A 26,484-nucleotide genomic window follows, 5' to 3' on the forward strand; every position below is an offset into this window, starting at 1 on the left:
TTGTATTTTAGAGTTTTGGATTTTGTTACATTTCTACATTTCCTTTGATTTTCCCTGGAGGAGTCTTACCACGTTTGTATTTTTCTATTAGTTAATTGAGAATGTCAGTTTGTACAAGTCATATTGGCATGCACTGGGTGAACTTTTGTTTCTGGTTGAGAGAAAGATTATTGAGACTTTGGAGCTAAAGCTGATATTATTATTGGGTGGCTATCAACATGCTTTTTATTTTTCGGTGGTTCTGTAAATGATTATATAATTTGCTTGCTATTTTGTTTGTTTGGATTTTGTTACATTTCTACATTTCCTTTGATTTTCCCTGGAGGAGTCTTACCACGTTTGTATTTTTCTATTAGTTAATTGAGAATGTCAGTTTTGTACAATAGTTCCTATTGTGCATTGCTTGAGGACCTTGAGGTAGAAATACTTTTTATGTTTTCTGAAGATTGAGATTAGTTCAAAATGAGGTTATTTGTTATACATATTTTGGAGCATATAAGCTTGATATTTATGTTATTGGGAATTTGGGATGCTTATTCCTAAGAAAGAGGCAAAGGAACTGGATTTTTCCTGGTTTAATCTGTAAGATGTGGGGATTATATAGGTTTGGGATGTGATGCATTTGGTGTTTGTCATTGGTGCATGTGATAGCCCAGGAATTAAAGTGATTAGCTACTTGATGAATTTTGGTTCCAACTCGTTGGTATTTATTTATTTTTAATGGGTGAGTTTTATCAAGTACCAAAACAGAAGCAGAAGGGCTTGATAGAGCTGGACAAGTTTCTGGTTCTGTATCAAACCTTACATGGTAAAAAAAGAGAGGAAATATACATTAGATTCTGATGGGGCCCTTGCAATGATCTTGGAATTGGATGGATATCATGACTCCACTTGAGAAGGTTTTCAAAATTTCTAGCGAAAAGTTTTGCTGTTGAGTTCAGGATGTTTTTATGAGTATTTTGGGTTGTTATTTGTAAGGGTCTTGGATGTTTTAAACATTATGTAATTTTTAGTTATTAATGAATTTTGAGGCACTCTTTTCCTTCTTCCGCTGATAAAGGAACACCTGTGTTCCTTCAATCATGGAGGAGGTTTTTAACGAGGCCTCCACTTCTTATAAATTTTTTTTTTCTAGCGAATGATTTGTATGGTACCTGTTTTTGTTTTATTGAATTTGAACTTTTTGCTTAGTAAGAAATATTCCTAATTAAAATTGTTCCTTGTAACTAAATTAGACTTAAGCTAATTAAAACAAAATAAATCCACCACGTTTACAACCAAACATACCGATTGAGATATTGGCAGCTAAAATTTTGAATTTGGAAAATATATATCTAATAATTTGATTATCAATAAGTTGCAATTGAAAATTAAAATGTCTGATAAGGATGTTGTTTGGAGGAGGCCGATATGTTCTAAATACAATATTGATCCTTTTTCATTATTGTTCAATAGCAAAATCCCAGCTCAAGCTTCTTGGATTTGGAGTTCGGCGGTGAATGCTTATTTTAAAGAAGACTCTTTTTGGCTCTAATTTTCGCAGCATGTGCAGAGTTCAAGTTGGGAATGGTCAATTTATTCGGTTTTGGCAGGACAAATGGGCAATGAACTGTCCTCTTAAGGTCTCTTTTCCGAGGCTGTTTGCAATTTATGCAAACGGTTCAACATTTGTTTATTGTCTGCCCTGTGGCTCATGAGGTTTGGTATAAGTTTCTCAGTCTGTGGCACTTTAGCACAGTTTTGCCTGGGGATATTTCTACTCTTCTCAGTTCTTGGCCTGATTTGGTGGCTAATTCACTTATCTGGAAATTAGTTATAGCAGTGGTTCTTTGGTCGATATGGAATTACCGAAATTCTATTGTTTTCGATAACAAGGTTATGGACAGACTTTCACTTTTCTTCATCGTAAAGTTCAGGCTAGTTAAATGGTTTCTAGCAAAGTTCCATCAAGTGCAGATTCCGGTGGACTTGTTAATATCTGACCCTACTTTAGCAGATGGTTTCAAGGGTCTTCACGCTACTAATAGGTCTGTCCAGAATTGGCTCCCTCCACCAGCTGATTTCTTTAAATTTAATGTCGATGGTGCAGTGAAAAAGGATGGGATGACGGGCGGCATTGGGGGTATCCTCAAAAGCCATAACGGTTTCGTTTTAGCGACGTTTTCAAAAAGCACAGGGCCAGGGCCACCCCCTCTAGCAGAGTTGAAAGCAATTAGAAAGGCTGTCGACATTTTCTACTCCTCTGTTTGGGCTTCAAAGGGCAGATTAATTCTGGAAACTGACTGCAAGAATGCAGTGGAGTGGGTCCACTTACCTAGTCTCTCTCCCGGTGTTTTTTAGTAATTTAATCAAGGAAATTAAGTCTTATGTAATGTCCAGGGGTTTGGTAGTGCAGTTTATTCCTAGGTGTAGTAATTGGGAAGCAGATAAGTTGGCTAAGGCAGGGATTGGCTAAGTATTTGTTGTTTTGTAAATGCTTATAATGTATGCTTCTGTTATTAATAAATTGAGGTACTCTTTTCCTCCTTCCGCTGGTCGACCTTTTCCTATTCGAAAAAGTCAACTACGAAGGAGGTTTTTAATGAGACCTCCAACTTCTATCAAAAAAAAAAGAAGGGCTTACTTTTCTTTAATTCAGTTAGAGGAGATGTTAATGGTCGGTTGATATTAGAATCAGACTGTAAATTGGCAGTGGATTGGGTTAGGAATAGGACTTTGTGTCCTCATTTATTTGTTTTCATTGTCAGGGATATAGCAGTTAAGCTTAAAGATGTAGAGGGTGTTATTAGATGGGTCGCTAGGACAGCCAATATAGAGGCTGATGGGTTGGCTAAATCTGCCATTGGCTAACCTCAGTGTGTTTTAGGGGTATTTTATTTTGGGTTTTTAAGAGTTTTGTAAGGGTCTTATCTTCATGTTGTAATCTTATGTATTTTCATTAATGAAGTATAAGGCACTCTTTTCCCCCTTCCTCTGAGTTCCTTAATCAAGAAGGGGTTTTTTTTAATGAGGCCTTCAATTCCTATATAAAAAAAAAAAAATTAAAATGTCTCTCACGATGCTCTGTGAATGTTTGTTACTAACTAGTAAAAGAACTCTAAGTAAGCTGAAGCCTTTTCTATGAGCACTTTTTAGCTTGCATTTATTACATGTTAGGATTGCCTTAATTACCTGAATATTTGACACTTTATTTTATCATGATTTGATCTTCTTTAGTTCTAAAATCGATAAAGTACATTTATTTTCTTTATAATATATCTCTGTATTTTGCAGGGTTGACTTCAATTCAACAAAGCAGGAGATTTGCTCTTCTAATCTGAAATTAAACCAGTTCTTTGGATCCTCTGATATTAAGGTTCGTTTTCTTCTCTGACCTTTCTTGTCTTTGAGCATCCAGATTCACAAGCCTTTTTTAGAAATTCCTTTTTCCCTTTTATACATGTTTGTATGTATGACTAAGGGATGGTCTCGTGCAGAGGAAGAATATGACCATAATAAGTATTGTCTGAGATGTATCAACTGTTTCCATTGTCTTTCTGTATTGTGTTAGGATTTAGGGAAACTTGATGATGGTATTAGCACAGGCCATATTGAAAAGCCCTGTAATCATATACAGCAACATATGCCCTCTGAAGCTCTTCAAACAGGCTGTGGTCAGAATACTTGCATCATATGCGTACTTGATGGAAAGCTTTTGTGAGTAACCCATTTTTATTGGTTTATCCATATTGTAATTTTATATAGTTGATAGGAAAACATATTAATGAGCAATCATTGGCACAGCAGGTAGTTTTGTTCTGTCATAGATGCTTTTTATTGGTAAGATATTTCGATTTACTACATTTCTAGGTCTTTTGAGTTGTACTTATTTATGTATCTTCATGTCCATCCATGCTGTAGAGAAATTTTGTAATGTTATTTTACTTTGTTCATGACTGACTTTATGTTTAAAAGAGTCATTGGACAATTTAGGGTTTGACATGTCTTTGGTAGGTTTACATATATTAGACCACCCTTTGTGAGTAGAGTTTAGATATATTTTGTTATCTTACAATCTTCCATCATATTTTAGATGCTGTCATGGAAAAGGATGCCACAGACGCTACCATCTTTCATGTCTTGAACCTCCCCTTGAGGAGTTTCCTCTTGGAGTTTGGTACTGTCCGGAATGTGTGTGGAAAAAAATAGAATCAGGGATTTATTCAGTTTCTGAGGGAATAGAAGCAATTTGGGATTCTACAGAACTAGAGACTTCAGATGATGGTATGGGCTAAATTAATAATCTGCTTATTTCCTTAGATTTGTTTTCCTTTGGTAACTTATTTCTATAGTTTTTGCCATAGTTTTTTACTGAGTGCACTTGTGAGTCATATTACTAAATTTCTTAGCATTGCTATTTTTAGTTATTTTGTTCAACAATTGCTTGACTTGTACCAATAACATGTTGGATGAATGAGTTGTTGCTGATAATAATTCCCTGCATTTGGTATTGGGTTATAGGAATGCAAAGGCAGAAGCAATATTTTTTGAAATACAAAGGTCTTGCTCATGTTCATAATCGTTGGGTACCAGAAAATCAGGTGTTGCTTGAAGCTCCATCACTCATTGCAAAATATAAGCGAAAAAAAAAGGTTTACAATTATTGAATGTGATTATTTTCACACCAGCACATTTCTTCTGTCGATGATCATTACATAAAGGTTATTTGTGATGCATTTGATCATTCACATATACTATGTGGTTCAGGGTGCTGTTTGGAAGCAACAATGGGCCATTCCACATCGTTTGCTACAGAAAAGATTGTTGACAGCTCCCAAGGATTGTGGCGAGCATCATAATAAAGAGCATGATGTTGATAAGTTAAACTGTCATGTCGAGTGGCTTGTGAAATGGTGTGGTCTTAGTTATGAGCATGCTTCATGGGAGTTGGAGAATGCTTCCTTTTTCAGTTGTCCAGAAGGTCAGCGCCTTATACGAGAATATGAAACTCGCAAGAAGGGCCAAAGAGCTTCTAAATTTGATAAGGTGAAAATTTGAAAAATGTCATAGTTTACCAGACTTGGTACTACATGATATGGTATTTTGCTGCAGTGAAAGTTAATCTGTCCTTGAAAACATTTTATAACCTATTTAGTTATTATTTGCATGATTGAACTAGTGAACAGATATCCTAGGATTCACATACTTTTTTTTTAAAAAAAATATGTGGTGAGGCCATTGAGTTGCAGTCAACTGAATGGGGGTAGCCCTCTCTAAAGACATATTATATTTTTATTTAATTGATTTTTTTTTCTAACCAATTAGGAACATTTGCAGGAAAGATCAGTTGAATCCCTAAAAATTTCTCACTTACCGGCTGCAGTTTCATCGGGAATGGATGCCAATCTCGATGCTGTTAGCAAACTATGCAGCTATTGGCGTAAGGGCTGGAATGCTATTATTTTTGATGATCAGGTATGTTTGCTAAAAAATATTGTTATTCAGGTTTGTAGTGCACCTGTAAACGAGAACAGCATGATGTTTTATATTAGGCCTATTCTCTATGCACACTTCATATAATGGCAATTGATTTATCTCCTGAAATGATTTAATATTTGTTGGTTTTAGAAGTTAATGAACGCCAATTATCTGATGTCAGTAGTTACTCTCACCTTCATATTAATGATTACTGTGCAATCCATGATGATATTAAACTGCATAGTTTCATTAGCAGTGGTTCTGAACTTTCCCTACTTTTTGCAGGAAAGGATTTCGAATGTTATCTCTTCCATTCTAGCCTTTTCTTCTGAGATCTCTAGGCCTTTTCTCATTATCACTTCCTCTGCTTCACAATATTCATGGGATGAGGAGTTCTTGCATTTAGCACCATCTGTTGATGTTGTGGTTTACAGTGGCAGTAAAGAAATTCGGGATAGTATTAGAAACCTGGAGTTTTATGATGAAGGGGGTTGTACAATGTTTCAAGTACTTATAACCTCACCAGAAGTTATCAGCGAGGTATATATCCAGCTTCTTTAATATATAAAGTTTTGAAATTTAATGCCAGTGTTTAAGATGGACAAGTTTTGCGAGGATCAAACATTGTACCCTTGTAGTTTTGTGCGAGATTTTTATTGCCTGTGCACCTTGTTTAGGTCAATTTGATTTCAGACTTCAGTTATTAGGGTGTACTCCTGCATCATTGTTGCTATTTATGCAATGAGTTTGCTCGAAATTTGATTCATCTGACATGATTTTGCTTGTTAATTTTAATGTTGTTTTGCAGGACTTGAAAGTGCTTGATTGCATAGTATGGGAGGTAATAATAGTGGATGAGTACCAACGTCCAAGAATTGGTTCTTGTTTTGAACAAATTAAGTTGTTAACTGCCAGTAAAAGGCTTCTAATAATCAGCAGTCAACTGAAGGTTTGGCATTTCTACACTTGTTGCTCTTATTTTCTTAAGCTGGTTGGTTTATATATGTAAGTGATTTCTGCAGGGTAGTGCGGCTGAGTACCTTCATCTTCTTTCATTGCTTGATACTCAAAGTGATTCAAACGGCAGTGAGATAACGAATTCAAGTGACAATATTGGCACAATGAAGGAGAGGTTGGCAAAGTATGTTGCTTATGAGTGCAAGCTAGAATCATCTCGGTTTCTTGAGTACTGGGTTCCTGTACTCTTATCCAATGTGCAGCTAGAGAAGTATTGTTTTACTCTATTTTCAAATTCTCTCTCTCTGTGCTCAACTTTAAAGACTGATCCTGTTGGAGTTCTCGGTAGCATTGTTGTCTCCAGCCGAAAGGTTGAGTTTACAGCACTTTATTCTTCAATCACATGATTACGTGATTTGGCCTTTGGGCTTTTTTTCTTATTCTATCTTTACCTTTGATATCATATCATCGAATACATCAAAGAATTCATGCTGCTTTCCTGACATTGTGTTTTCCATGGAGTTCAGAATTTAGGATTAGGTTATGTTTCAATTGTAATCTTAGAAATTTTGGATGCACTGTACTGAGGTTGTAATTTTGGAGTCATTGATCTGTTGATGCTTTTGAAAATTCTCGAAATGCAAATACTTTTGAATGGGATGGTTCGTGAAAGCTCAAACATAGGATATTTGCTGAATCCCCAACCCACCCTTACCACTTGAGTTTTTCTGTTTGAAATTGTTTTATATATTTGTTATTTTCAAAATTATAACATTCACCTGGTTTATCTTTTATCCTCCGTCGTGTGATGAATGCCCATTTGAACTCTTTTCATAACATTTGCATTAGTATGAGGACTACTGGACTTGTAAGATGTGTAGAAATTACTATTATGACATCATATTATGAGTTGATATTGTGTTGTCATGGTAATTCTTGACAGTGTTGTGATCATCCTTATGGTGTGGATCAATCCCTTCAAATGTTGCTCACTAAAGGCCTTCAAGAGCTTGAGTTTTTGGAGGTTGGAATAAAAGCAAGTGGCAAATTACAACTTCTTGATGCAATGCTTTGGGAGATCAAGAAACGGGAGTTAAAAGTGCTTATTCTTTTCCAGGTACATTTTTCATTATAATTGGTTTTGAACCAATTGTATTAGTTATATTATGCATAGATTATTGATATTCTGTAGATCATGATGATAAAGTGATTAATGTACGTGATAAGCTTGTAGATAATTATTTATTTATTTATTTATTTTTTGATAGGAATAGGAGGCCTCATTAAAAACCTCCCTCTTAGTTGGCTCTTGTGAAAGAGGCAACTAGCGGAAGGAGGAAAAGAGTACCTCATTTTATTAATAACCCATAATTACATAAGATACAACTTACATAATAAACTTCCCTAGATAAAATACATAACACTACAACAACATAACACAACACCTCAACCAATCCCCTCTTTTGCTAACTTGTCTGCTTCCCAATTACAACTCCTTGGAATCCAATTAATAATAAAACCCCTAGCAGATACATAGGCCCCAATTTCCTCAACCAAAGAACTACAGAACGTTGGGGCAGAAATAGGTATCAAGATCCAATCCACTGCTTTCCTGCAATCACTCTCGAGGATAAGTCTACCCTTCGTTGCCCACTCCAATGAAAGAAATACATCAATTCCCTGCTTAATAGCTTTTAACTCAGCTAACATAGGAGGGCCTGGTCCCACAGCCATAGAGAAAGAGGCTAAAATAGAGCAATTGGAATCTTTCAAAACTCCTCCAATTCCTCCCTGCAGCCCATCCCCTCTCACCGCCCCATCAACATTGAATTTAAAGAAATCATGAGGGGGCGGAAACCAACAAATAACCTTCTTCTTCTTAGATATCTTAGTATGGATTCTGTCCGCAAGCGATGGATCCCCTATTAATAAGTCAGCATGAATGTTAACAAGAGGAAATTTAGCTAAGAACCATTTAGCCAGCCTAAATCTGGTTATAAAGAACAGAGATGAGCTATCAAAATTCCATTTTTCAAATACCACCGAATTCCTCGCTTTCCATAGTGACCATAAAACTACTCCAGGAATAAACTTCCAGATGGTAGAGTACTCCCAAATATAGGACCAAGAACAAAGTAGTGAAACCGGATCTTGGGGCAAAACTGTAGAAATATCCCAAAAATTAATGAATCTATTCCACAGCTCCATTGCAATCGAACAAGATACAAAAAGATGTTGAATTGACTCCTCAAAGTTATGACATAATGGACACTGGACATTTTCCAGATTAACTCCTCTCTTCTTAAGTTCCACTCTAACAACCACTTTCCTTTTCCAGATTAACTCCTCTCTTCTTAAGTTCCACTCTAACAACCACTTTCCTATGAGAAATCTGCCACAGGAAAGTTTCCACTCTATGAGGTACCAAACCAGACCAAACCCACTTCTTCCACTGAAAAGTATCTCCATTTCTGCTTGAAAGAGCAATTCTGCATGACTTAACCGAGAACAAACCATCACCATTCCCCGACCACCCAAGGAAATCATCTACTGATTCAGTCAGGCGAATATTATTAATCAAAAGCATTAATGACATCCACTGATCCAATTCCCAGTCACATAAGTTTCTCCTTAACTGAATATTCCAAATCCAACCATTATTTTCAAAGCACCCAAAATCTGCCACTTTTCCTTTTTTATTGTTCGATAGAGCAAATATCCTAGGAAACTGACTCTTTAAGGAAGAGCCATTGACCCAATCACCATTCCAAAATTCAATTGATCTACCATTCCCCACGTGAATCTTCGAATTGGACCTCAAGCACTCCCCTATCCGATCCTCTTTCTCATAATTATTCAAAATACCTCTCCAAATCCAAGAGTCTACAGGAGAAACGGCATTGCATATTGGCAAGGATAAATTACTGACATTAAGCTTACAACACAGTAATTTTTTCCATTGAGCCTCCTTCTCGTTTGCATACTTCCAAACCCATTTCCCTAGCAATACTCTATTCACCAATCTCATGTCCAAGATTCCCAAGCCACCCTCGTCATAAGGTTGACACACCTTATTCCAATTTATCCAATGGATCCGTTTCTTGGCTTGTCCTTCACCCCAAAGAAAACTAGCCATTATAGAGTTTAGTTTTTGATTAACCTTCAACGTAATTTAAAGATAGAAAGGTAGAAAATAGGTAAAGAGGACAGCACCGATTTCACCAACACCACCCTCTCAGCCATCGATAAAGAGGAAACTTTCCAACCTGCTAGCCTGCTGTACACTTTCTGCAGAACTGGCTCCCACAATACTTCTGAATTTCTAATTGCACCTATTGGTAAACCAAGATAAGTCATAGGAAAATAAACCATCCCACAACCTGCTTCAGATGCCCAATCTTTGACAATGTCCTCTTCCAAATTAATTCCAAACAGTTTACTCTTAAACAAATTGAGGTGAAGCCCTGAAATTAGACTAAACACCCTCAAAACTCTCCTTAAATTGAGAATTTGAGTTGAAGAATCTCTGCAGAATAAAATAAGATCGTCTGCAAACTGTAAATGAGTCAAATTAAATGTATTATCCTCCTTACCGATACTAAACCCTTCAAAAAGACCTAGATTTGCAGCCTTACACAACATTAAATTCAAGAGTTCCCCAACTATGTTAAACAACAAAGGGGACAAACTACAACCTTGCCTCAACCCCTTGCCCATCTGAAATTCTGCTGTTGGAGAACCATTAACGAGAACTGAAATTGAAGCAGAAGAAATACAGTACCAAATCCAAGAAATCCATTTCTCCCCAAACCCCATGTTCTTCAATAATCTCAAAATAATTGCCCATTTGACTGAGTCATAGGCTCTACGAAAATCAATCTTGAAGACGACTCATTTCCTTCCTTTTTTCCTCCAAAAGTCTATGGATTCATTGGCCATAAAATCACAATCAAGCAGTTGCCTTCCAGGAATAAATGCAAACTGAGAGGGGCTAATAAGATCTTTAATAACTGAAACCAGCCTTTTCGATAAGATTCTGGAAATAATTTTGTATAAGGTACCAACTAGGCTAATTGGTCTATAATCTCTCTTAGGAATCAATGTAATAAAAGCATGATTGACCCCATGCTCCCAACTCCTCCCTCTATGAAAATCATTCACAAACTTCATAAGATGATCCTTCAAGAAAGGCCAGAATTTCTTAAAGAAGCCCATCGTGAAACCATCTGGACCCGGGGCTTTGGCACTGTCCGAATGAAAAACTGCTTCCCACACTTGTTCTGAAAATATGACCTCCAGACTATTCTTCTGCTCCTCTGTTAATTTCATGAAATTGAAATTGATTTCTTCCACCTCTAATGTATCTTTAGAATTGTAATTCTTCTTAAAATAATCATAAACAAAGGCCTTCAACTTATTCGGGTCTGAACACTCTTCATCAGCAACTTTCAATGACGAAATAGAATTTATTCTGTTTCTATTCAATGTTGTTAAGTGAAAAAACCTCGTGTTCCTATCCCCATCCTTGCTCCATTTCAATCTTGATCTTTGTAGCCAAATACTCTCTTCTCTTCTGTGCAGCTTCCACAATTCGTGTCTAGCCATTCTCAGCATGTCCCTTTCTTGCATTGAAATTCCACCGTTTTGTAGCTTCAGTTCCCAACCATTAATCTTACCTTCTAATTCTGAAATCCCTTCAGATATCCCACTTAAATTCCTATTAGGCCACTTCTTGATCTGCTGTTTTATTCCTCGAAGTAAAGAAAACAGCCCCATTCTACCATTACCCATCATAGGGTTAGACAAAGACTTTTCAACCAATCCAGCAAACCCGTCTTCCTCTAACATGTAATTATAAAATCTAAAAGGCTTCGGTCCTCAATTGTTGCATTCTTCTGCTAACACTACCGGATTATGATCCGAGAGAGACTTGGGTAGCATTTTCTGTATCACTTTTGGAAATTTGTTAAGGAAAGAGCTGCTAATTATAAATCTGTCAAGCCTTACCCAAGTGGGATAATCTCTATTGTTGCACCAAGTAAATCTTCCACCAACTAACTGAAGATCCATAAGATTAGTGTGTTGTACAATGGATCTAAACAAATCCATGCAATGCCAATTTTGAGATACTCCACATTTCTCCTCGGTATCTAAATATGCATTAAAATCTCCCCCTATACAAACTGGCTGATTTAGACCTTGAACAAAGCACAACAATTCCCTGAAAAACTCCTCTTTATCCGCCTCTACTGATGGACCATATACATTTATGATAACACACTCAAAGTTAAGCAACTTGAACTTCCCTGACAACGCCATGAATCTGTTCTAGATATGTTCTGCTGTGACCTCAAAAATGTTTTCATCCCACATAAATAACTGTCCACCAGCCGAGCCCTCGGCAGGATTGAAGCTACCACCTTTCAAAATATTACCCCCTAACTTCCTCCATAGACATGAATGGCAAACATTCAGCTTTGTCTCCTGTAGTAAAAGAATAACCGACTTCTCTCTATTAACAAGTCTGGCCACTGCTCTGGTTTTTTCTCTTCTTCCTAGACCCCTAACGTTCCATGTTATTATTTTGAACTTTGACATTAGAAATAACTGTCATACAAACCAACACAAACCAAAAACATTCATACTCCCCGTTCATCTCCATCTTAAATATCTCTTCCTCTAATAGATGCTGACCCCCTTTAAAAGTAATTCCCAACAAATCATAGATCTCTCTAGTTGCAGCAGCCTCGTTCCTAGCTTTAACTGAAAGTTGAGAAGACTGAGATGACTCCCTATCTTGATCCACCGAATCCCTGACCATCCTCCTAACAACCCTTCTATAGACTTTGTTATAAAAACTGATAGCCACTTCAATCCCTGAGCGATGTGGAGCTATTCTCAATGTCCTCTGATTCATATTCTTTTTGACAGGGAGTATCCTCTGATTTTTAAGACTTTTAGATCGAGAACTACACTTCACATGATTTATAACTGGAACTGGGTGATCCTCCTTTGCTAAAAATTGACCCACCCTCATCAGTTTTGAATAACTTCCCACGTGGTTCTCATTATTCCTGGTCCTTATACTTGGAATTGATACACTTCCCTCATTTTGACTGCATTGCTTACCCTCCATAACCTTCTTCATCTTCCTTGGTCCATCCACTTGATCATCTGACCTTATATCCCTTTCTGCATACTTATGGGTCTGAAAGCTGCATACATGATCTCCATCCAGACTCCTCTGGCCAGCAGACTGAACTATCTCCACGTTAACACCCTGTTCACTTGGAACCACCATCTACCCCTGCATATTCTCCTTAATCACCCCAGCCTCGCCCTCATCAGCAGCATTCAAGGAATTTTCATAACAGGGGTTGGGCTATAGAATAAACCTTTTCCCAACCCATTCAATATTGTAAGCAGGCCCATTAGGAATCAGTTTTTTAATTGGAGAACCAACTACCTCATTTTCCTCTGACTGACCAAAGTCAACCTAATCTTTTGAACACCTCAATCCCAGGCCCGCATGACTTCCCATCTGGTTAGTCCTATTTTCCAAGAAATCTGACAGCCCACAATTTGAATTTTCTGCTGTTGACTTTCCCGATGGGACTTGTCCCCCACAAACTCCATTCACACCACTGTTCTGCCCATTATTCAACCAAGATATGACTTTGAATGTACCATCGTCTGAGAACTCATCCCCATCTGCTTCCAAAGAAGGACATCTCCCAACCCCCTCCCTAGACAAGACATAACCACTGTTACATTTTTTTTGAAATTTTCTCCACCATCTTCCTCCCCGCTTCTTCTGCTTTTTTCAGAACAGAACCCATCGAAATCTTAACTTTGAAGGATTTGCCATAAGAACCAATCGTAACCATCTCAGGTACATCATAAGGACTTTCCACCCTTAGCAAAACTTTCGCCACCGACAGGTCCGATCTGGTCACTGATTCCTCCTTAAAACAAATAAAATCACCCCATTTCCCAGAAAGTTTCTTCACGAATGACTCATTCCAACATAACAAAGGCAATCCATACAACTCTATTTGACAAGGAGCCATCTGACTCCATCCTTGTTCAATACTGGTGCCAACCAGTCTAAGCACAAGAGCAACTCTTTCTTCTTATTCATCCATACGTGAGAGAACTCCTCAACTGAATTGAATGTAATGATGCACGCATTCCATACGTACCCCCATCTCGCAATCTGAACTTCCACCCCCTCCATCTCCAAAGCTTCCTTTAACGAAACGAGATCAAACAAACATTAGAAGGAAGAAAAGAGTACCTCATATTTCATTGAATAAAACACCCATTACATATGAAAACACGAAATACCCTCAAACGGGAATAAACACCATTACAAAAAAACATAATTACCTAAAACTCTCGCCTTCTCGACCACAAAGATCTAGAGGCAATCACCTTATACCTAAGATAAACCTCCAACAAAAGAAAAACAACCCAACAGTTAATGACATAACATACATGAAACCCCCCTAAGATTAATGTACGTGATAAGTTTGTAGATATTTATAATGGGGATCTTTATAATTTTTTTTATAAATGGCGAGACCTCATTAAAACCCCCCTTCATAACCACTGTTGTACAAAAGTACATCATCGAACATTGGAAGGAGGAAAAGAGTGCCTCAAATGTCATTCCAGAAAAGAGTACATTACACACAACAGTCGGCTATTACAACCACCACCCCCACACTCAAACGCTCACCTCTGTAACTCCCCACTGTCCTGAAAAACTACCCTATACCCGCCTTAGCCAAGCTGTTAGCCTCCCAATTCACGGACCTTTTAACAAACCTTAAGATGACACTATTCTTAATAACAACATTAACAATATCCTTTACTAGATGTGAAAACACTGAAGGGCACAATTCTGGGTTCTTAATCCAATTAACTGCATTTGTTGAATCGGACTCAACAATTAGCCTGCCCTTGCCACTCCACTATGAAGCCTCAAACAAAGCTAAACCAGCTTGGATGGCCTTCAATTCAGCTAAAACCGGGGGGCCAGAATTTTAGGTTATGTAATTGTAAGGTTGTAGGAATTATAGAAATGAGCTCTCAATCCCTTAAGAGATTCTGTAATTATTCTCTGTTTTTCAGTCCCATATTTCAAGGGATTACATCTCTTAGGATTAGTATCTTTCCTAACTTAGAGTTTCCTAGTTTAGAGGCATAATTTGTATATAAATATGTAATATGTTCTACTGAATGTATACATGAATAAAATAACAGAGACTTACTCTGTTTTCTACATGGTATCAGGTTAGAGCGATCAATCCGATTTTTGCTTCTCTTTAAATTAATTCCTGTTCAACTCTATTTTTTTCATGGCTAATCCGAATCCCTCAGCATCCGAAATCACTTCCCAGAGCAGCCCCTCTCAATCTGATTTTCAGAGCAGCAGAGGAAAAATCGCCTCTGGTGTGAACATTGTAAGAAACCAGGTCATATGATAGATCAATGTTGGAAGTTGCACGGAAAACCAGCCGATTAGCAGCCCACACAGTCCAAGTTTCAAAAGGAGGCCCATATTGCTTCTCAAGATGATTCCTCAAGCAGTTTTAGCAAGAAACATATAGAGGAGCTGCAACAGATTTTGAGCAGTATGACAGCCAAGCCTACCAATGTGACTTATACTACTACTGACGGAAATAATCCATATGCGTCCTCGGTACAATGGGTAATAGACTTGGGTGCATCAGATCATATGACAGGAAATATTGATCTCTTGGAGAAATATAGTGAAAGCAGCTTACCAGCTTCTATCAAAATAGCATATGGCTCTCTCACTACAGTCAAAGGGAGTGGTTATGTTACATTTAACAAAAATCTACTACTTCATATTGTCTTCTATGTTCCTAGACTTGCATGCAATCTGTTGTCAGTCAGCAAATTAATTAAAGATTCTGGTTGTACTGTTATGTTTGGTACTGGTGGTTGCATTTTTCAGACACAGGGCTCGAAGAGGGTGATTGGCAGTGCTAGGCTAGGCAAAGGATTGTACACCCTTGGAGGTAAAGCATCTCATAATCATGCCTTGTCCAGTGCTCTTAGGAAACCAATTTTATCTTCTGATCTCAATACAAATAAAATTATGTTATGGCACTCTAGATTAGGTCATCCTAATTTTTTCTATCTTTCCAAAATGTTACCGAACTTATTTATAAATAAAGATTCATCTTTGTTTTCCTGTGAAATTTGTCAAATAGCCAAACACACCAGAAAACCATATATTGCAGCCAAATTTGAACCAACAACACCTTTTTCCATCATCCATAGTGACATTTGGGGCCCTTCTCCTGTCAAAAGTATTTATGGGTACAAGTGGTTTGTGTCTTTTATAGATGATTACTCTAGGACAACATGAGTATTCTTAATGAGAGAAAAGTCTGAGGTTGAGTCTTTCTTTAACAGTTTTTATCAAAAAGTTGAAACCCAATTTGACACAAAAATCAAAATCCTAAGGAGTGACAATGGGAGTGAGTATTTGAATAAAATCCTTGGGTATTTCTTTAAGGAAAAAAGCATTGTTCACCTTACTTCTTGTGTTGTGTTAACACACCTCAACAAAACGGGGTAGCAGAAAGGAAAAATAGACATCTTCTAGAGGTTACTAGGTCTATTATGTTTGCTGCTAATGCTCCTAAGTATCTTTGGGGGGAAGCTCTTCTTACAACTACTTACCTCATCAATAGAGTGCTAAGTAAGACTTTAGATTTCCAAATTCCTACTAAGGTTCAGTTTCTGCTTTATCCCCATTTTAAACATTTAAACTCAAGTCTTTCTCCTCGGGTGTTTGGGTGTACAACCTTTGTTCATATCCACAACAGAGGGAAATTAGATCCTAGGTCCATAAAGTGTGTGTTCTTGGGCTATTCTTCGAGTCAGAAAGGTTACAAGTGTTACTCACCTTCCATAAAAAAGACCTATGTCTCCTTTGATGTTACATTTTTTGAAACCAACCTTATTTTTCAGGAACAGAAATTCAGGGGAGAGTTACAAGGAATTTCAGCCTGTTCAAACTGACGTTTCTTTACAGCCTATCATTTCTTTACCTATTACTATCTCTCCAAAGCCGACTAGCACTGTCCCAGTTCCTAGTAAGGGTGATGGGAATAACCTAAATAACTCTGATGAATTACCTTCCTCCTTATCTCAGCACTCTAGTCCGTGCAAAACACCTTCCACCACTGCCAAAAATGCACCTAGCAATGACCCTGAAACCATAACTCCCCAACCGAAACAACTCAGTGATTACTCAAGAAAAAGGAAAGATGTTGCTGAAGAAATCAGTCAGCCTAGCATTTTCCAAGAACTAGATTCGGATCCTGTTGCAGCTGAAACAGAAGGTAATGATGGTTACCAATAGGCTATTACTGTTGATCTTGATGACTTTCCTATTGCTATTAAAAAGGGGGTAAGAAAACGAACTGTTCATCCCATAAATAAGTATGTTGCATATGGGAAATTACAGTTTAATTTAAGGGCCTTCACTGCCAGCATTAACAGTGTGAAAATCCTAAGAAATGTGACAGAAGCATTTCAATCTCCTGAGTGGAAAAAAGCTGTGGAAGAGGAGATAAAAGCGTTGCAAAAGAATAAGACATGGAGTTTGACAGATTTGCCAGAAGGGAAGAAAGTTGTTGAATGCAGGTGGATATTCACAGTCAAATATCATTTGGATGGGAGTGTGGAAAGATACAAGGCAAGGCTGGTTGCTAAAGGTTTTTCTCAGTCCTATGGCATCGACTACCAGGAGACTTTTGCACCGGTTGCAAAATTGAATACCATAAGAATATTGTTATCAGTAGCTGTTAACATGGACTGGAAATTGCATCAGCTAGACATAAATAATGCTTTTCTAAATGGGAACCTTGAAGAAGAGGTATACATGGAGGTTCCCCCCGGATTAGAAGGAAAGGTCACTAAGAAAACTGTGTGCAAGCTCAATAAATCCTTATATGGCTTAAAACAGTCTCCCAAGGCTTGGTTTGATCGATTTGCTAAGGCTATGACACAGAATGGTTTCAAACAAAGCCAAGCGGATCACACATTATTTAGAAAAATTACACCGAGTGGTAAGATAACCATCCTAATTGTCTATGTAGATGATATGATTATAACTGGCAGTGATATAGAAGAAATAGAAAAGCTAAAGATGAATCTTGCAAAGGAGTTTGAAATCAAGGATTTAAGGAGTATGAGGTATTTCCTGGGTATGGAAGTTGCAAGGTCCGAGTAAGGGATGGTCATAAACCAGCGTAAGTATGTTTTAGATCTTCTTGCAGAAATTAGGATGCTCGACTACAATCCAGTTGAAACTCCAATGGAGCCAGGCTTGAAATTTTGCAAGGAAAGGACTGGAAATCCAGTAAACAAGGAAACTTACCCAAGGTTAGTTGGAAGTTGATCTACCTTTCACTGACCAGGCCTGATATTGCATACTCAGTGAGCATTGTCAACCAACATATGAGTGATCCTCGATAAGAACATTTGGAAGCTGTTAACAAAATTCTAAGGTTCTTGAAATTTACCTCAGGAGCTGGACTTATATTTAGAAAAAATCAAGACAGGACAGTGAAGGTTTATACGGATGTAAGCTGGGGAGGTGAGTTAACTGATAGATGGTCAGTTAGTGGCTGCTGTACCTACGTTTGGGGTAATTTGGTGACTTGGAGAAGTAAGAAACAAGTCGTTGTCTCTTGAAGTAGTACTGAGTCAGAGTTTAGAGCAATGGCTCTCGGAATATGTGAAGGAATGTGGATTAAAAGACTGCTCACAGAACTGGACTTAGATGACAATAATAATTTTGAGATTTTTAGTGACAGTCAATCAATTATGAGTATAGCAAAAAACCCAGTGCAGCATGATAGAACGAAACACATTGAGATAGACGGACATTTTATTTACGAGAAGGTCAACAATGGAGTTGCAAAACTGCAGTACATTCCGGCGAAGAAACAGCTGACAGATATCTTCACCAAAGCCCTTGCACGAGTGACTTTTGATGAGCTGTCATTCAAACTGGGTATATACAACATATATACACCAGTTTGAGGGGGAGTGTAGGTTATGTAAGTGTAAGGTTATAGGAATTATAGAAATGAGCTGTCAATCCCTTAAGTTAAGAGATTCTGTAATTATTCTTTGTTTTTCAATCCCTTATTTCAAGGGATTACATCTTCTAGGATTAGTATATTTTCTAACTTAGAGTTTCCTAGTTTAGAGACATAATTTGTATATAAATGTGTAATATGTTCTACTGAATGTATACATGAATAAAATAACAGAGACTTACTCTGTTTTCTACAAGAACTAGCTGAAGCCGAGAATGAGCCCAAAACTTTGCCCTCTACATCTCGTAGTACACCCCCAATACCAATGCTTTCCCAATCTCTTTGAACTGCCCCATCCACATTAATTTTGAAGAAACCCATGGGAGGGGGACTCCACAAGACCGGTGATGGATTAGTTTTCATGGACGGGTTAAACGAATCAGCCAGCTTTGGGTCACTAACTAGGCAATCAAAGAGGACTGGACAATTAGGATATTTCGCCGAAAACCACTCCGCCACTCTATATCTCGATAAAAAGAACAAATGATTAAAATCACATATTCCCCTCTTGAAAATCAACTTGTTCATGCACTTCCAAACAGACTATAAAACGGCTCCCGGGATAAAATTCCAGATTATAGACTTTGGAGCAAGACTTTCCCAAGAAGATAAAAAGACGTTGGGATGTTCTGAAAGGATCGAAGATAAATTCCACAATCTTAAGAAACACCCCCAAAGTCCCCATGCAATCGAGCAAGAAAAGAATAGATGAGATACCGTCTCTTGATGCACACCACATAACGGGCATAGATCGTTCTCTGTCCCACTAACACCACGCTTTATAAGTTCCGATTTGACCTCCACATAATTGGGATCTTTATAAATTTTTTTTTGATAAGAATTTCAGGCCTCGTTAAAAACCCCCTTCTTGATTAATGGAGTTTATATGAACTCCTTAATCAGTGGAAGGAGGAAAAGAGTGCCTTAGGATTTTATTGAATCATAAAATTACATAATATACAACCATCATACACCCCACCAACCAAATTAGGGACAGCTGATGATCATTTATGAATTTGCGAAAAGCTGATGAAATAAAATCCCTGGGTCCCTATAAGTTCAAGTTTTATATCTGCCGCTCTATTTTGCTGCTTTGACATGTGGCAGAATGAAAAAAAAGGCTCTGATGCTTGTCAGGCATATAAAAAATAATTGTAGTTTGTACCTGTTTGCCTTGCTATTGGAGCATCTTTCCTGCTCCAAGAAGCTGAAGTGGCAAACCAGGTCTTTAATATGAAATTTTATATTTTGCAAATTGAATATGTGCTTCTAGAGGCTAAAGTTGAAATCACTAATTTTAGATTTCATGGGAAGCTGCAATGAGAAACTTATTGACAAATTCGTTAAGAGTTTTAATACCTCGGAAAAGTTGTATTTTCAGCTGGATTTTCTGATGAAACTCCTGCCAGGCCAAACTATATATACATACTTATTATTTGTCATGCAGAAACAGATTTCGGCTATTTAATATTTCTTATGTAGATTTTTTGATTGGCAGTACATTGGTGGTTCTGGAAGGGATTTGATTGGAGATATTTTGGATGACTTTCTGCATCAAAGATTTGGTGTAGCTTCCTATGAACGTGTTGATAATAGTGTTGTCCCTTCAAAAAAACAATCTGCTTTGAACAGATTCAATAATGAGAGGGAGAGATTTGTCTTTCTATTAGAATCCCGTGCTTGTCATTACAGCATCAAGCTATCTGCAGTTGGTACCGTGATAATATTTGGAAGTGACTGGAACCCAGTGAACGATATAAGATCACTGCAGAGGATAAACCTTGATTCTCAGTTTGAGCAAATAAAGGTATTTCGCTTATATTCATCGTTTACCATGGAGGAAAAACTTTTGATTCTTTCAAAACAAGTTAAGACAATCGATAGCAACATAGAGAACATAAGTCCCGGTACTAGTCACATGCTGCTTAAATGGGGGGCTTCATACCTGTTCAGTCAATTGGAAAATTTTCATGATATTTCAACACTGGATGCAAGTACCTTGTCTCAGCAATCTCATTTAAAAGATGTGATTCAAGAATTTATTACCATACTGCTTCAAACTGGGATAGACGATACAAGCAAGCTGTCCCTAATTTTACAAGCCAAACAAAATCAAGGAACGTATAGGACAGAAATGCCATTGTTTGGTGAGCAGGAAATTCAAGTGATGAATGAAGATTCAGCCCACACATTTTGGACAAAGCTTTTGGAGCGAAAGTGTCCTAGGTGGAAGTATTCTATTTCTACTTCTCAGAGGAATCGGAAAAGGGTTCAATATTTTGATGAATCACAAGGAACTCAAGCCGAAGGTGCTGAAGTTGGAAAGAGGCGTAAAAAGTGTGTTGGTGATGGCAATGATCATCCGCCTCCAAAAGCTGTGCTGCAAGAGAGGAAATTGGCCGCTGCAGACAAGGAAGGTAGTGAGCAATGTTAATGCAATGAACTACAGTATTGGTAGAACAGAGTTATGTTTCCCAACTGCTGTTTCCAAATCTTCTTCTCCTATTGTTTGCAGGAGACTCAGCTTCTGGGAGTGATAAAATTCACATCTGTAACTCACTTCATGAAGCCAATATTATCTCAGAAATGCCAGCTCTTAAAGTGGGTGAATGGGAGAGTAGAAGAAAACATCGTGACTCACAAAAGAATCTCCATGTTCTTTTGAGGCCACAAATAGTAGAACTTTGTGAAATTCTACATCTTACCGTATGTACCTTATTTAGTTCTATATCTTGTCAGCCTATAATGTCTATATTGTTTACTAGAATGAAAAAAAAAACCAAACAATGGGTTTTACAGGTGGGGATATTTAACTTAGTTATTTTCGAATTTGTTTTTCTGAGACCCTGTTCCCTTTCAGTGTAGAATGAAAGCTATGGGAGAACAATAATAGACAGCAAAAAACTGGTTACTGGATTTAGTTTTCAAAAATACCCTGTTTCTTGAACTGCAGTTGACGTTGTCTATTATTTTCTTCGAAAACATCCCTGGCTGTGTAAATTGGATATTCAAGTTTTGTTTTCTTCTTATTTATCTTAATATGAAAAAATGGGGGAAAGTTACTTCAATAGGGTTGTGCAATATGGGACAGTTTAACTTCACATTTTGTAGATAAGTTACCCTGTTTGTCAATTTCCCCTGGAGAAATTGTGGATCCTTGTCTATTTCTCTAATGCAAGGAGCTAGAAATTATGATTATTTTGTGTGTTTTATTTAACAGTGGACCTGCACTTCTCTTTCTCTGCCATGGTTTTACATCAGTGCCTTACTATTATGCGAAAACTGTATTTATATCAATCTGCTTTATGGTGCCTTTTCTTTATGTTGCAGGAGGATGTCAGGGACATGGCTGAAAGGTTTCTTGAATATGTCACAAATAATCATCTGGTCCATAGGGAACCAGCAACCATTTTGCAGGCATTTCAAATTTCTCTGGTTGGATATTCATTCTCTTATATTCTTAAGTTCATATTGCAATTTGGATAATGGCGTCTTTTACATGCTTGATTGATAGTATTTGACAGCCGTGTACTAGAGGATGATGTTATTCTTTCCTTTCACTTCAAGTTTCATGCAATTTGACTTCAAATTTGTCCATTCATCTTCCTTTAGACAGCTTCTGTAGTGTTTGTAATAATTTTTTTGTACTGTATGTAGATATGATGGAAGTCTTGTACAGAAGACCTTGCTTAGAACTCAGGATCATGCATCTTTTATGCCTAGATTTTTATGACAATGGAGCCAATTTTCCTTGTTTTGGTAATATGTTTGAATCTGCTGTTGATTTTGATAATGAAGATTTTCTGTTCATCTTGATAATGAAGATTTGGAAATAGAAGAAATTCTAATCGTATTATTGCTTGTAAGTCTCTGTAGGTGCAATCCTTTATACATTGTTTAGGAATAAAAGTTTGGTTAAAACTAAACTACCATGTAGTTATCTTTATCTATAAGGCTTATAAGAGTTAGTATTATATTAAACTACTAACATACACAATGTAAGAATTATCATATAACCTACACTTCCCCTCAAGCTGCGAAGTAGATGTTAAAAAGACCCAACTTGGATGTGATCTCTCAAAGGTAATTCTTGGAAGTGTCTTGGTGAGAATATTCACCAATTGATTTCTAGTAGGAATATAGTTGAGCCTTACCGATCCACCATTTACCTTTTCAGAGGTAAAATGTCTATCAATCTCTACATGCTTCGTTCGGTCATGATGAACAGGATTCTTTGCAATATTGATTGTAGATTTGCTGTCACTTTGAAGTTCAAAATATTTGTTGTCACATAACCCCAGCTCAATTAACTGTCTTTGTAAGCAAATTCCCTTGCAAATTCCAAGTGCCATTGCTCTAAACTCTACTTCCGCACTACTTCGAGAAACCATAGCTTGTTTTTTATTTCTCCACTTGAACATATCTTAGAATTCTCCTGCCCAACTTGAATCTGATAAAATTCTCACTGTTCTATCCTCAGTTTTCCTAGAAATTAACCCATGTCCTAGTGTCATTTTCAAGTATCTTAGAATTCGATTCACAGCCTCTAAATGTTCTTCCCTTAGATCATTCATATATTGACTCACTATGCTGACAGGATAAGCTATATTAGGTCTAGTAAGTGATAAATAAATTAGTTCACCTACTAGCCTTTGGTATTGTTTTTTGTTTATAGGATTTCCCAATTCTTCCCTTCTTAGCCTAAGATTGGCTTCCTTGGGTGTTTCTGCTGGCTTGCATCCCTTTATTCCTTTTTTTGATAGTAGATCTGGAATGTACTTCCTTTGATTAATAACTATTCCTTCTTTCGACCTTGCATTATCCATGCTTAAGCAATACCGCAAAGTACCCAAGTCTTTAGTCTCAAATTCCCTTGCCAAGAGCTTCTTCAATCTTTCAATCCCCATAACAGAATCATCACTCGTTAGAATGATATCATCTACATAGACAATCAAAACTGTCTTTTTCTTGTTTGAAGCCGTTTTGACAAACAAAGTATGATTCGATTGACATTTCTTGTAGCTATCCTAAATAATCACCTTTGTGAAGCTATCGAACCAGGCTCTTGGAGATTGCTTAGTCCATATATTGACTTTAGTAATCTGCACGCTTTCCTGTACCACTCTTCACACTTGATGGAATTCACATATATACCTCCAAATTCCTGTTTAGGAAGGCATTTTTTATATCCATCTGTTGAAGCACTTGGTTCTCATTGAGTGCTAATGACAATAACACTCTCACAGTGTTTAATTTTGCCACAAGAGCAAATGTTTCTTGATAATCAACTTCATAGGACTGAGTAAATCCTTTCGCCACTAGTCTCGCTTTGTATCTTTCGATTCTACCATCCGCCTTGTATTTAACAATAAATACCCATTTACAATTGACTGGTTTCTTGTCTTTCGAAAGATCAACTATAACCCAAGTGTTGTTTTCTAGTGCCACCAGTTCCTCTTATACTTTTTTTTTTCACTTAGGATCCTGCAATGCTTCTTACATCCTATCAGGAACAATAACAATGTCTACATTGGTTGTAAAATTCTTAAAACAAGGCATTAGCTTTCCATATGCAACAAATCTATTAATAAGATAATTTATGTGTCTCCTTACTCCCTTCTTTTTTTTTATAGGAATTGAAGGCCTCGTTAAAAACCTCCTTCATGATTAAAGGAGCTTATAGAGAAGCTCCTTAATCAGCGGAAGGAGGAAAAGAGTGCCTTAGGATTTTATTAACCATAGAAAGAGCACGATACAACCAGGAAGCCACCCCCAATATAAACAAAACACCAAAAACAGCCAAACAATCCTACCAGAACCAGCCTAATCCAACAAACAAACAACAACAGCCTAAAAAACATCTAAACGTGGCCCGATAGACTTCCAATCAAATAAAACAACCATACTAAAAGCCAAGGGTGACAGCTAACTAAAACCATATAAGCTAACTTCTAACTCAAAAGCCACGGAGCTATCACATGATAAGAATACAAAAAAACACGCACATAGCCGCCTTTCCACCACGTCAACTCGTCTGGTTGGCTAAGACCATCCGAACTTCCAGCTCCAAACAAAAAGCATGGTGCAGATCACCTAAAACTTCTACTCCTTCCCCCGCCAAAGTCTTCCGACAACAGATACACTACTGAGCCATTAAACTCAACCCAAATTTTTTCCAAAAGGCAAGGAATTGATCGAATCCTTCTGTAGAGACTGCCCCAATGCTGGAAAATCAGATTCATATATGAATCTGTCATCAATAACAGCCACCTCTTCCTCCCAATGCACCTTACTCTGATGGCTCTTGCTTCGGTAACCCCTATACTTTCTTTTGGGAGCTGTAAAATTCCCTTGAAAAAATTGTTTAGATCTATATTTGTTGCCAGAACCCACCTTAGGTCTCATGTACTGCCTTGCGTTACCCTTTGGATTTATGAATGCGCAGTTGTAAGAAAAGCCCTCGTGTATCCCATCCTCCACCTCCCTTGACTCAACCCGACCATCCAACATGGGGAAATCATTAAAATAATCCTTTGAGCCAACAAAAGCACATGCAGGCTCACTACTTTTCCTAAAGGCAACTTCTTTCTCCCTCTCCACGTGAACCAACAGATCCACTTTATCCTTTAGGCTCACATTTTCCAATTCTCTTGACACTAAGAGACCATCCAGGATAGGAGAATTAATTAAAAAATCCTTACTTCCCTCATAACCACGTGCATGCAAGCAAGTGTCCTTAGAGACATCCACTGCTTCTCTCTCCTCATGCACCAGCAAAGTCTCGTGTTCCCCCACTCCCTCCATTTGCGAAAGAACCATCCTCTGACCCACAACGGCACTCCTCGGACCCATCAGCAATGCCTCGCCTAAGTTCCTGTCCTCCACACCCTCACCCGACAAGAGGCTGCCTCTAGCACTAGTCCCCAAACAGCAGAGAAAATTGTCTTCATTCTCATAATACCTCTCGGCCGACTGCACCTCTGGAGAGTGCATGGATCTTCCTGCTTCTTCAGAACCCCCTTCCAGCTCTGGAAACTTAACTGGAGAGACACCAACGAGCTCCCTCACCTTGGATAACGGGGATGCAACTTCCTCATCAAAAGAAGACGACTCTACCCACTTAATAAAAATTCTGCACCATCTTACCAAGCTGTTTTTGAGAGTTGAGAGCTTACTGTCGTCAACAGAACCACCAATGGGAGCTTCCGAATTACTAACATCCTTCATTACACTATTTCCCTCGACTGAAAAAGGACCAGAGAACTTCTTCCTCCAGAAAACATCACGAGGATGATATCTCGCCATGAAGACTCTAATTTCGTTACCTTGAATCCAAGATCTATCAACACAGTTGATAGCCTTCCTCGCATCCTCCAGTCTGGTGAAACGAACAAAACCAAACCTACTTCCTCCCTTGCTTCTTTTATTAGGGATGAAAGAATCCACCACCTCGCCATATTTATCGAAAAATATCCAAAGACCTTGGTAAAGAAAACTCTCCGGAATGTTGAAAATGATCACTGTGACACAATTTTTCCCAACCTGAACTCTCACCTTGCTCGCCATCAAGAGAAATGAAAAGGAATGAAAACATAAAAACTTAACTAAAACACCTGATTTTTAGAGAGAAGGAGGAGTTAAGCAATCGACAAATCACCATTATCAATCAAAGCATTTAATTCATTGGAAAAATTTTGATTACCTCCTTCATTTTTCGAGGAATTCATACTCAGTTCTGGTTCATGGCAGTGTTCATGCTATATGGTAGGCTCGGGAATAAGCAATTTGGTGTTTTCAGGTTAAGGTATTTGAGGCGAAGCAGTGAGTTGATCATGCTGAGGTAGATGTGTTTCAGTTGGTTGGTTCGGTAAGTTTTCCGGCTCTGGTTGGTTCGACATTGCTGATTGTTCTGGCTGGT

The 26,484-nt window shown here is 37.7% G+C and overlaps 1 protein-coding gene across 1 annotated transcript in view; it reads left to right on the forward strand.

Annotated features, from left to right (window-relative positions):
- Window positions 1-26,484, forward strand: part of LOC120193999 (helicase protein MOM1-like) — a 46,771-nt gene that overhangs the window by 936 nt on the left and 19,351 nt on the right. The window contains exons 4-16 of the mRNA XM_039196402.1: window positions 3,274-3,355; window positions 3,551-3,696; window positions 4,073-4,263; window positions 4,501-4,627; window positions 4,743-5,025; window positions 5,317-5,484; window positions 5,743-5,997; window positions 6,266-6,406; window positions 6,480-6,785; window positions 7,358-7,531; window positions 20,065-20,983; window positions 21,082-21,272; window positions 21,897-22,001. Coding sequence (XP_039052333.1) covers window positions 3,274-3,355; window positions 3,551-3,696; window positions 4,073-4,263; window positions 4,501-4,627; window positions 4,743-5,025; window positions 5,317-5,484; window positions 5,743-5,997; window positions 6,266-6,406; window positions 6,480-6,785; window positions 7,358-7,531; window positions 20,065-20,983; window positions 21,082-21,272; window positions 21,897-22,001 — 3,088 coding nt within the window. The remainder of the gene's footprint in view (window positions 1-3,273; window positions 3,356-3,550; window positions 3,697-4,072; window positions 4,264-4,500; window positions 4,628-4,742; window positions 5,026-5,316; window positions 5,485-5,742; window positions 5,998-6,265; window positions 6,407-6,479; window positions 6,786-7,357; window positions 7,532-20,064; window positions 20,984-21,081; window positions 21,273-21,896; window positions 22,002-26,484) is intronic.

The sequence above is a fragment of the Hibiscus syriacus genome, unplaced genomic scaffold, assembly GCF_006381635.1.
Source record: "Hibiscus syriacus cultivar Baekdansim isolate YM2019G1 unplaced genomic scaffold, ASM638163v2 tig00116997_pilon, whole genome shotgun sequence".
Classification (NCBI taxonomy): Eukaryota; Viridiplantae; Streptophyta; class Magnoliopsida; order Malvales; family Malvaceae; genus Hibiscus; species Hibiscus syriacus.